Consider the following 12,715-nt stretch of genomic DNA (forward strand, 5'->3'; position numbering starts at 1 on the left):
CTGAAAGCAGTCTACCAAAGTTGTATTCCTGTACCCAGTGTAATTCCCTTGAGCACAGAATCAGGAGTCAGCCCTGGGAATCTCTGGGTGTGGTCCAGAAACCAAAAAATAAAAAAATTAGCATGAAATTTTTTCCTCTTCAATGCTTTGAAATGAAAGCTTAAATATAGAGAGAAACTAATAGTATAGCTAGCATCTACTATTTGATTTGACTGTTACTGATATTTTGCAATGTTTACCTTCATATAAATGTGTGTGTGTGTGTGTGTGTGTGTATTTAACTCAACCAATTGACAGTAAGTTGTAGATACTGATACTTAGGTCTTAAATATTTCAGCATGGAACTCCTAAACATTTTCCTTAGACCCTTTGATATATGTAATCAAACAAGTCAGTTCTCTAGTGATGCTTGACTTTTAGAGATCCCAGCTCTTCTCAAAATCTCTTAGTTTTTGTACCACACCCAGTGATACTTGGGAGCTGCTCCTGCTTCAGTGCTGGGGGGGGGGGGGGGCTGTGCGGTGCTGGGGCAGCACTCAGAACTCCCTCATGTGGAGCATGCACTCCAGCCCTTTGAGCCATCACCCCAGCCCTCTCAGAATCTCCTTATGCTTTTGTAGAGGAGTCAGGCCAAACAAGTTTCATTACATTAGTAGTTTTGTATCCTCTTAGTCTGATGGGGGCTTATTTTTCTTTAATTTTTATTAGTGAAACACCATGAGGTACAGTTGTAGACTTACAAATTTTTGTGCTTGGGTTTCTGTTATACAATGATCGAGTACCCATCCCTCCACCAGTGCCCATTTCCCACCACCACAGATCCCAGTATCCCTCCCACTCCCCATTCCCCCCATCCCACCTTGCCTCTTTGGCAGGGCATTCCCCTTTGTTCTCTCTCTCTCTCTCTCTCTCTCTCTCTCTCTCTCTCTCTCTCTCTCGTTCCTAGAAAATTCTTTTTTTTTTTATGTTGGAGTACTGCTATTTATTCAGCCCCTGATTAGCCGATTGAATTGGGCACGAACTCCACCTTACTTTTTTTTTTTCATTTTTTATGATTTTATTTATTGAATCACCATGAGAGAAGTTACAAAGCTTTCGGGTTTAAGTCTCGGTCATACAAAGAAACACCTATACCTTCACCAGTGCCCATTCTCCACCACCAAAAACCCCAGTATGCCCCCATTCGACGCCCTCCCCCTACCTGTGGGACAGATGATTTCCACATTACCTCTCTCTCTACTTTGATTACATTCGATATTTTGACACCAGACACACCATTATTATTTGGGGTTTTACCCCAACACTCAGATCTGCTGAAAAGGCAACAGTAGACAAGTTGTTTTCTATTGCTGGTTATGAATAACATATGATGTCGCATGGCTGCAGTACTGGCCGCACGATTTTGAAATTCTGAAATTTTAACAATTAAATTTGGAGGGATTTCTACCAAAACCTGCTGGGTTCTGAGATTTGTCCCTGAGTCTTTGGGATCATGGCCGTTAAGCAGCTTGATCAGGAGCCAGAAATGCTGTTTGTGGGCGGTGACTCAGGGTCCCGTTGGGAAGGGGAAGAAAGGGCCAGCTCCACCCCGTTCTTGTGAGGCCCCACATGTCTCATCACTAAGGACCCAAACCTGACTGTCCAATGGCCTCTGGAGGATGGTGACCACCGAGCCACCCAGGGGGAGCAGGCAGGATGGGGGGCAGCACCCTTTCCCCTGGGGTGACCTGGCAGTAGTAATCTACTGCAGGGTCCAGACGCATTTCTGCCAAAAGCCACTGGGTTCCAAGATTTGTTTCTGAGTCTCTGGGATCGTGGCCATTAAAGAGCTTGATCAGGAGCCAGAGAGGCCATTCGTGGGCGATGACTGGGGTCTTATTGGGGTGGGGAGGAAAGGGCCAGCTCTACCCTCAACCCGTGAGGCCCCGTGTGTCTCGTCATGGTGGCCCCAAATCTGACTGTCCAGTGGCCTCTGGAGGATGGCGGCCACCAGGCCATCAGGGGGAACAGGTCAAGGCACAAAACCTATTCCCATCTGGGTTGGCCCAGCACCAGTAACCTACTGCAGGGACCAGATGCATTTCCACTAAAAGCTGCTGGGTTTCGAGATTTGTTTCTGAGTCTCTGGGATCATGGCCATTGAGCAGTTGGATCAGGAACCAGAGAGGCCATGCCTCCAATTATATAGCTGAGCCGGAGGTGGTTTGTGGGTATGTCTCCCACATACCTAACTTTTGGCCATTTACTTTCTTGGTAAACTTGACCCCAAGTTGTTGGGGTCTGGTCAAAGGCACAGCAGCAATTTTGGCGTATCTGGAAGTCTGAAGGCACCATCAGGCTGCTGATGCACTCACCTCACAGGTACAGATTGACCTGCTGGAGGCACCATACCCCCGTTCCTGGAAAATTCTTGAGTTTGGAATTGATGGCAGGTCAGCACTTAATAGAAGGGACTTGATATAGTGTTCATTGAAAGATTGATACTTTTTCCCTTCTGGAATGTTTTAGTATCCACCCTGCAATTTGATTTTAGAACTTTTTCATTACCCCAGAAAGAAACCTGTACCTATTTAGTAATCGTTCTTTTACCCTAAAAGGATCTGACTTCATATTTAGTGAACACAATTGAAAGCAGCTAGTATAGTGCCTGGGATATAGAGGAAAGCACGCTTATGATGAATACATACCTAATCTCTAGAGAAGTGAAATGGAAAAACAGTAGGTATTTTAGCACCGAAGAGTTTTATTAGCACATGCAGAAAGTTTACTGAACAAGTTTTGTTTGTTTTAAAGGCAGTTAGAGATTGAGAATAGCCAGTGTACTTGGTGGTCAGTCAGTAGGTCCCAGCTAATGTGAAGAAAGGTCTGGGCTGGGCGGGAAAGAGGCGCCAGGGTTGCCTTAGTTGAAGCTGCCATTGTCCCTATTTGAAGCAAGCGGGTGTTTGAGTCTACTGACAGAGAAATCACAGAATGCCGCAGCTAGAGTGAAAGGCGAGAGGCCTGGACTAGAGCAATGCTCTCCCGAGTTGGTGACAGAGTGTGTGTGCCTGCCTGGACACCACCTCACACTCACTGCTGGGGCACCAGGCAACAGCCAGCTGGCTAGGGGTGGGGCACACGATACCAGGGAAAAACCTCAAGTTTCTTTTACACTGGGCTGCTTTGTACCAATTTGAGCTGTCTCTCGGGCCCCAAGGTGTGGTGTGTTGACTGGAGGGTCACTCTGTCCTTCCCTTTCCTGTGAACTCATTCCTGGTACTGGCTGGAGGGAGACCTGACCAAATGCCAGTCTGGCTGAGCACAGGGCTTTTATTTTTCAGTTCAGGGAGTAGGTAAGATTGCTTATGATCTTAGTCTTGCATATAGCCCTAGAGGTCATGGTTTTGACCATCGCCCCCGTGATATCTGGGCATCTTGTACCTAATGATATCTGTTTGAGAAACCAATATATATTCAGAATGGAGAGGCCTGGTTGATCTGAATTTATCACGAATGCCCAATACTTAATGATGAAAATGGAGAACTCGACTATTGAATTGTAATTTTTTTTTTTTGGGTCACGCCCGTCAATGCACAAGGGTTACTCCTGGCTCATGCACTCAGAAATTGCTCCTGGCCGTGCTCAGGGCCCATATGGGGTGCTGGGAATCAAACCCGGGTCAGCCGCGTGCAAGGCAAACACCCTATCCGCTGTGCTATCGCTCTAGCCAGAATCATGTGTTTCAATAGGCAGAGTTGCCTGTTAAAAGCGGGAGAGCAGTCTAACTGATTTCTAGAATAAAAATGTCAGTGTGAAATTCAATTATAACTTGTAGTTTAAAAATGAGACTAGTAATTCTGTTGAGTTTAGTTTTGCATTTCAGCTGAGGTCGGTAGATGGCAGTGTCCCTCCCACTGTGAAACTCTGCAGAGCAGCCAGGTGTATTCTGGCATTGCCGGCTTTGCTTCATTTGTCTGCTTCATTCTGAAGATGAATTCCTTGTGACCAGAAGAACAGGAAAACAGTGTCAGCAGAGAATAGGCTATACATCCCCGCCCCCCCGCCCTCCTTTTCCTTGCCTGTCTTAACATTTCTTGCTTTTAAATAGGTGTGATATAATTGAATGGTATATCCCCCAATGTTTCCAACTCCGTCTTTCAGTGTCTGTCTTTGCTCCGTACCTGGGTCACTGATATCACCAGACCTCGATATAGTTCACATCCAGGGTTATTCTTAGCCCTTGAGATAAGGAGAAGGTAGATATTAAACTTACCTATTTACCTTGGTTATTAGCTTCCTCCTATCGATATTGGATATGGATGGCCCATTTCCCCCTGAGCTCATAGCTAAATTAGATCTAAGTGCCTTGTATATTACAAGTTTTAACTCTCTGCATATAGAAACGCCATCCTTTGCTAGCTCAGTGTCAGATTCACCTTTCTGTGCTGAAGAGCGCGTGTAATAGGTAAGACAGTTGCTTTGCAGGTGGCTGGACCCCATTCAGTCACCTATACTGCATATGGTGCCCCAAGTACCACCAAGAGTGACCCCTGAGCACAGAGCCAGGGGTAATCCCTGAGCAACCCCATGTCATCTTTCTTGCCAACCCCCAGAACCCCCCCCCACCACCATTGACCTGTCTCAAAGTGGGTGGGGACTGTGTATTTTTTCCTCTATTCTTCCTGTCAAATCAGTGAATATAGGAAGGAGGCAAGGGCTTTTTATTTCATAGTCTCTAGCACTTTTTTTTTTTTAAATTTTGGGCCAAACCCACTGTTATGGTACCCAGGATCAAACCCAGACCTCCTGCTTGTAAAGCAGGACTCTAGTCCTTTGAGTTTTCTCCCTGGCCCAAACCTCAGCCTTGTTCAACGGTTTGGGAACAACGAGAGGAAGTTAGTTATCTAATGGTTACTAGTGGTTACTGTGTTTGACCAGTCCCCTTCCAAATTGTTTTTATCCGACTTTAGTAAGTATAAATTTTACTTATAACAAACATATAGTCTAGTTTCATATTGTTCCTGAAGTGAATTTATGCCATTTATTTTAAGATATAAGAAGATTGGGGGGGGTGTGATGGCTCATTGGCATAAACACCTGCCTGGTGCGTGTGAGGCTGTGAATTCTTCCCCAGCGCTGCCCATAGGTGCCAGGTTCAGTACCGGTAGTTTGGCTGTTGGGAAATCTCACCTGAGTGCTACAGCAGAGCACTGTTTTTGGTGCTGCACAGCCAGGTGTGTGTGCCCTGCAGCTGAAGTATCTGACCCCTGGGCGAGCATCACAGTCAGAGCATGTCTGAGTAGCACGACTAAACTGATGAGCACTTGGGCCAAGTCTACAAGCACCTCACCTTACACAGGCATGTGTACGGGCCCGGGCCATTGCAGCAAGAGCAGTGGGAATAAAGAGAGCAGAATAGAAATGTAATGGCATTAAATTCAAGGAGTAATGTCACACATTTTTCCCAGCAAATTTCTGAAAATGCTGGAGAAGCAAGAGAAAAATATCCGTTTAGTCATATTAAGGGTCTTGAGGCTAGAGACCCATGAAATGGGGAAGTCACAGGTGGTTTCTTCCAAGGCACCAGTGGTGAGCAAGTTTCTTTATTTAACACAACTGGGGAGGATTCTGCTCTGACGGCAGAGAGAGAACTGTAGCTGTTTGTATTTTCTTCCTGTTTATGTTTTGAACATTAATCATTCGGTTTTTAAAAATAAAGTTATGTGACTGCAGAAAGAAAATACACCCTAATAATTTAGCTTTTCATTAAAAGAAATCTTTTTGGTGGTTTGTTTTTGAGCCACACCCAGCTGTGCTTAGGAATTACTCCTAGCTCTGTGTTGAGGAATCTTGGCAGTGCTCAGGACCCATGTGGTGCTGGGATTGAACTGAGGTTAACTGTGTGTAATACAAACACATTACCCGCTCTAGTGGCCCCAAAGGATTTTTTAAATTGCATGTATCATTGTACCCAGGTGTTCACTATGTCACATTTCCGGCTACTAATAAGAAGGAAACGCCTCATCAGAAGTCTATTATGATATCCCTGACAAGAGTTAATGTGGAATAATTAAGCGAACAATCCAGGCAATAATTCTTCTAGTGTTATACTCTCACTTCTTTCATTGTCGTGTACCTTAATTTATCTGTTTCGTTTTAAAGGCCTCGTATTTAAATATCCTTGAGATTAAAAGTTTACACTTTCATAGAGGTAATCTTATTCGCCAATAATATGTGTGTTACTAGCAGTTAATTTTAGTTAACTATTTGTTTCAGAATGAAGACAGTGAGGGAGTAATCTAGGAATTGTGATTTACATTTAGTATTTTTCTTAGTAGTATTGGTTAAGCTTGATTTGAGTGTTCCTTATTTTCTCTTAAAGTTTTGAATTAAAAAGAAAAAGTCTTGGGGCTGAAGAGACAGTACAGCAGGAAGGGCACTTGCTATGCCTGCGGCCAGCCTGTGATCTCCAGCACCCCAAATAGTCTCCCAAGTACCACCCGGAGTCGTTCTTGAGCTCAGAGCCAGGAGTAACCCCTGGGCATTCCCAGGTGTGACCCTCAGACCAAAAAAGAAAAAAGAAAAATCATTAGAAAGTTTAAAGAAAAAAGAAGTCTTGAGGCTGGAGAAATAGTACAGTGAGTCAGGTACTTGCTTACACGCAGATGACCCCATACTCCACCAGGAGGGATCCTTGAGCACAGAGCCAGTAGCAACCCTGAGCACTTCTGGGTGTGACCCAGAAAACAGAGACAATTTCTTGGGCCTGGGAAGGTGGCTCGAAAGGGAATGCTGCTTTGCATACAGAATCTTAGCTTAGTCTGCTTCCTGGCACCAGGGGACTGCCTCACTTCCCTCCTATCAGAGGTTTTGCATGTCCCTCCTCCTCCAGGTAGTGTTTGCAGGGAACTAGAGAGGTAGCTCAGGAGACACATTGTGTGCTGTGCATGCGGGAACCCAGGGTCGAGCCCAGTATGGCCCACATGGCCCCCGAGCCCCACCGGGACCCACTTCTAAACACTGAATGGAATGGCCCCCGAACACCAGTGGGTATGGGCCCTCTCCCCCCCATCATAACAAAACAATAAAGGGTCTTCGGGAAGGTTCTCTTTTTTTTTAATGTCAAATTTATGTTCTACTTCCTTCATACTACTAGTTTTGAACATAACTTTAAATTCTTAATTTTTTGTGGTCTTTTCAGATACAGTTAAAAAACTCCAGGACCAAAAACATGACATGGAAAGAGAAATCAAGACACTCCACAGGAGACTTCGGGTAGGATAAATCTTCACGTATTGTTACATTAGAAAATACAGCTTCATGAAACTTGAGAGTAGTGCAGTAAATAGACCCTGGTATCATTAATCTCACGCTTCAGATGCAATTATTATATGGACCCCCTAGGTTTGGGGCAGAAAAAAAAGTGCCGTCATCTCCACTTTGGACCGGTGCTAGATTCTGCATGGAAGAATGGACGAGTTGAGTGCTGATGAGTTTAGATTCTGGAGAGAGTGGAATTAGGAACCAGGTGTTAAATTTCAAAAAGAACATGTAGTAGCTCTCAATGATAGAAGTTTGGGAGGCTCTCATAAGGGCTGCCCTTAGTCTTTGGGTTTGATTGGCTTTCTCACGGCAGTTCTGCTCCAAGATAGCAGGTGGGGGAGAGTTAATCTTGTCGATGGGGCCGAGCCTCGGTCGCTATGGCAGCCGTCATGGGGTTGGGAAATTGCTCTGCTGTGGTGCAGCTGTGGCTTTGTGGTAAGATGCCCTGGGAAGCTTTCCCCGCCAAGGTGCAACCAGATCTTCCTTGGCTGTGGGAAGCAGTGGACCAACTAATTCCTTAGCTCCTCTTCTTGTATGATTCTGTCTGTCTCTGTTCATTTAGTGTTTTTCTTTGGGTTTCCTCTTCCTTTTCCTTTACTTTTAATTTTTTTTTCCTATTAGTTTTTGATGTCAGGGTATTTATAGTTTTCCTGTAAAATCTTTATGGTTGACACACAATTTATACACTGTCTGAGGTTTTAGAGGTAAAACACTGTAAGTTTTGGGCAATGTGTTCTTATAGGACTCACTTTGAAATTTTGTGTGCAGAGGAGAGAGGTTTTTTAGCATTTAGCGTTGTTGAGGACTCCTTTTCGTCAGAGCAGGTTCACTTGACAATGCATTACTTCTTAGTAAAGGGTAATAACATTTCCTTGAAGAGTTAAAAAAAATCGGTCATCAGCTGGAAGTACATACACTAGAGGAATCTGATCATAAACACATTTATTATTTTAAAATAAATCTTCATTGCTCTCTTTTGGAAATATAATTTTAGTTTTTTAATATAGGAAGAATCTGCAGAATGGCGGCAGTTTCAAGCTGATCTTCAGACTGCTGTGGTCATTGCAAATGACATTAAATCTGAAGCTCAAGAGGAGATTGGGGATCTGAAGCGCCGGTTACACGAAGCGCAAGAGAAAAATGAGAAACTCACAAAAGAATTGGAGGAAATAAAGTCTCGCAAGTATGTTTAGGAAAAACTATTTTTTCACTTTATGTCGATGGAGAACGCTTAAATTTCGCTTTTGTCATAAGGTGTTATGTGAAAACCATGAGATTCAACATTGATATGGCTGAGTTTGGATCTAGTGGAAATTCCTCAGGTTTTCTGTTTTCTGACCCCGTCAGATAGTGCATCTGAACATCTGCATGGCTGTTTGGAACTGTCAGTGTCTGTAATCAACGTAGAAGGGACAGAGTGGTTCCTGGTGCATGGGTACATTGTGGTTGTCTCTGTCCTCTTCTCTCTTCACTTTTTGTTTTGTTTCTGTGTTTCGCTAAGTGGTGTTCAGGGCTTATTCCTGGCTCTCTTCTCAGGGATCACTCCCGGAGGTGCCTGGGGGACCATATGGAATGTCAGGGATCCAACCTGGGACAGCCCTGTGTAAGGCAAACACCCTGCCCACTGAACTGTCTCTGGCCAGTCTCACCTGTTATTTTGTGATTAAGGATGTAGAGTCCTGTTCAGCTCTGCTTCTTACTACTTATATGATCTTGGTCAGGGCCCTGAGGCTCAGCTAGTTAACCTCTAAAATCTTTACAGCGTTTAAGGCTTTAAGGCTTAAATGAGCTGTGCCTGCCAAGGACAGTAAGGAGTACACTTCGGCAGAACACTTAGAGTCTTAAGCAGAAAGTGCCAGATGAATTTGTCTCTCTCACTCACTGGAGTTTTCACTTCGGTCATGTTTGTAGCCACATAGAACTCAGCCATATAAATTATACATTTTTTTTTCTTCCCTAGCTTAGAGAGGTCATTGTAAACTCAAAATATTCAGTGAGAATACTGAATTTATTTATGATTTTTTTTTAAAAATTTTTATTAGTGAAACACCATAAGGTACAGTTGTTAGTTAAATACCACGAGGTACAGACTTACAAATTTTTGTGCTTGGGTTTCAGTTATACAATGATTGAGTACCCATTCTCCACCACCAATGATCCCAGCTTCTTAGTTCACATTGCCCTAGACTTTTAAATTAGCACTGTCTGTAGCACTGTCCTCCCGTTGTTCATCAATTCTCTCGAGTGGGCCCAGTAACGTCTCCATTTTGAGACTTGTTGTTAACTGTGTTTGGCATATTGAATACGTCACGGGTAGCTTGCCAGGCTTTGCTGTGTGGGCGAGATACTCTCGGTAGCTTGCCAGGCTCTCCGAGAGTGGTGGAAGAACGAAACCCGGCTTGGCCAGGCTGGCTGCGCACAAGGCAAATGCCCTACCGCTGTTTCGGTGTACCATTGAGGAATAATTAGCCTCATTATTTATGTGTATGTCACTGGAATAGTCTTCCTTTTTTCAGCTACATATCAGTGCAAGGTTTGCTTTTTTATATTGCATTGGATTTAATACAGAAGAATTGACAGTCCAGTTGTTGCCTGCCAAGCTGGATATTATTAGATATGCTAAAATGTAAAAATCACTGCCATTATTCTTTCTGATATTTTAATAAAACATTTAGGTGATAAGGCTTGATTTGTAAAGATTTCTTAGTTTTAATTTCTAATATGGCAAGTTTCAGTAGATATAACCCACATAAAAAATCTTAATTTTCTTTTGTTGTTCGCTTGCTTTTGGGTCACATCTGGCAATGCTTGGTTGCTACTCCCAGTAGTCCTGGGAACCCCATGTGGGACAGTGCACCCCAAGACTCCTGCATGCACAGCTTGTGCTCCAGTCCCTTGAGCTATCCTGTAATACCTTTTATTTCCTCCTTTCTGCTGTATTATGGATTAAACCCAGGTCCTGCCATGTCTAAAAAAATTTTTTTTACCACTGAGTAACATTTCTAGCCCCCACAATAATTTTTAAAAGTGAAAAGAGAGCTCTAGGGACAAAATTTTGATCTTCAGTGATGTCGGTTATTAAAACTATGAGTATGATACCTTATAATTCACCTTGAGGCAAAAATCTCTGTTAGAAGAACCAAATGGCTATCAGAAACAATTTTTTCTAAGGACTGGCTGACTTTTTTGTGCACTCAGAATCTCACTTGCTAGTTACGTGACATTTGCAAACTCGGCAGCTGTGATCTCATTCCAGATTAAAACTTTTGTGTTACTCAGCTCAGTGAATTAGAACTGGCCAGAAATGAGATGGAATTGATTTTTTCAGATGACTCATGGTCCATCACATTAAGATCTAGGAGACTCATGTTACTAATATAGACACAGTCTTTCCCCACCCCACCCTCTCCCTCCTTCTTTATAGCAGATCACATCAGGGTTTTTTTGTTGTTGTTTGTGTTTTTTTTTGTTGTTGTTTGCTTTGGTTTGGAGCCCACACCTGGCGGTGCTCAGGACTTCCTCCTGACTCTGGCACAGGTGCCCGGCAGGCTCCAGGGACCATATGGGGTGCCAGGATCAAGCTTGGGTCTGCCACAAGCAAGACCAATGTCCTACCCACTGTGCTATCACTTCGGCCATCCTGTTGTTTGTTTTTAAAGAGAAGGAGCTTTGGTTTGATTTCTTTGTGCCTCTGTGTCTGCACACAGCACACGGCGTAGTGTGTCAGTGTAAAGTCTCCTGTAGTGGGGAATTCCCAGGCGCTCCCGGGAAAGGCAGCCCTGCTCAGCTGCAAGGCATATTCCAGGCTCTGAATTAAGGTCTTTGGCCAGTCTGCCTCCCGTTTTGTTGCTAATTGGTTACTGATGTCTTCACCTTGCTCTCAGATGAAAATGGAATCTGATGGTTGTTTAACCTACTTAGGATAACCTGATATAAAAATTTTAATATAATTTCCTGGCATTTACCAATCAAATGAGAGTATTAGACCAGGTCATATGCTCAGCTCAACTGATACTGTGTTCTAAAAAATTGATACTTCTTAAATACTTTTCAGTTGGGAGGGGGAAAGGTCAGTTTTCACATGTATTTTTAAAAAGACTCATTTGAGAATTGTTTTCAGGCAAGAGGAAGAGCGAGGCCGGGTATATAACTACATGAATGCTGTTGAGAGAGATTTGGCAGCCTTAAGGCAAGGAATGGGACTGAGTAGAAGGTCTTCTACTTCCTCTGAGCCAACCCCTACAGTAAAAACCCTTATCAAGTCCTTCGACAGTGCATCTCAAGGTAATTTCTTTTGGTGGTTGTTACTGTTTGTTTGGTTTTTGGTTTGGGGGCCACACCTGGCCATGCTCAGGGCTTACTCCTGGCTCTGTGCTCAGGGATCACTCCTGGCAGGGTTCGGGGAACCTTGTGGGGAGCTGGGGATCGAACCCTAGATGGCCATGTGCCAGGCAACTGCTGTGCCTGCTGTCTATCACCCCAGACCCCAAGGTAATCTCTTCAACGCTCTGCCAAGGGCAGGCAATGGTATATACTTACGTTTGTTCTCTCACCTGATTTGCTAATTTTTTCACTCTTTTATTCTCTTAAGTCTCATTAAATTTCATATTGTCTTGATGAGTTAGTCTCACTGTGAGGTGGATTTTAATAGATTTGAGATCTCTTCAGCTTCAGAGATCTTGGTCTCAGTCCTGTGCCTCAGTCTCGTATATATAGACGTGTCTTTGCACATACCTGTAATTTCACACATACCTGTGCCTTAGATCTTTCAGATACATGACTGAAATGATCTTTTTCTTCTTCCAAACTCCTTGAGGCTTGTATATCCAAATGCCTACTTGATACTCACATGCGCTAGCCCTCTGGACATCTGTGTCCTAAACCAAACTTTGTCTTTGAACTTCAGTTTTTAACCTTTTGTTGGTGGTGGCACCACTCCACTCAGTTATTTAAATCAGAAATCTAAAATCCTTCCTTATTTATTACTTTTGATTTGGGGGCCATATACCCAGCAATGTTCATGGTTACTTCCGGCTTGATACTTGGGGGTGGCTCTCTGGCAGTGCTTAGGGAACCAGATGGAGTGCTAGGATTGAACTTGGGTTGGCCACGTGTGAGACAGGCACCCCACCCACTATACCATCTCTCTGGCCCCTCATGTATAAATTCTTTAAGCTTTATTCTGGTTCACTCTAAATCAGTCTACATTCTAATCAGCCTAGAGTTCACAGAGGCTTTATTCTAGTGATTATTCCCAAATTAACTTTCTTTGACTTAAAATTAGACCAAAGTCATGTTTTTTAAAAAATATTTTTAATGTTTCATTTGTTGTTGATTGGAGGGAGTGAGTGTTTGGTTTGGATTTCTCCAGCAGTACTGGGGGTGGCGGGGGTATCCTGTAATACTGGGGTA

At 43.6% G+C, this 12,715-nt stretch overlaps 1 protein-coding gene across 1 annotated transcript in view; it reads left to right on the top strand.

Annotated features, from left to right (window-relative positions):
* SPECC1L (sperm antigen with calponin homology and coiled-coil domains 1 like) overlaps nt 1-12,715 on the top strand; it is a 120,147-nt gene that overhangs the window by 56,545 nt on the left and 50,887 nt on the right. Inside the window, exons 6-8 of the mRNA XM_056120635.1 lie at nt 7,182-7,255; nt 8,311-8,486; nt 11,424-11,587. Of these exons, the coding sequence (XP_055976610.1) occupies nt 7,182-7,255; nt 8,311-8,486; nt 11,424-11,587 (414 nt within the window). The remainder of the gene's footprint in view (nt 1-7,181; nt 7,256-8,310; nt 8,487-11,423; nt 11,588-12,715) is intronic.

Source organism: Sorex fumeus, unplaced genomic scaffold, assembly GCF_029834395.1.
Source record: "Sorex fumeus unplaced genomic scaffold, SorFum_2.1 ptg000043l, whole genome shotgun sequence".
Classification (NCBI taxonomy): Eukaryota; Metazoa; Chordata; class Mammalia; order Eulipotyphla; family Soricidae; genus Sorex; species Sorex fumeus.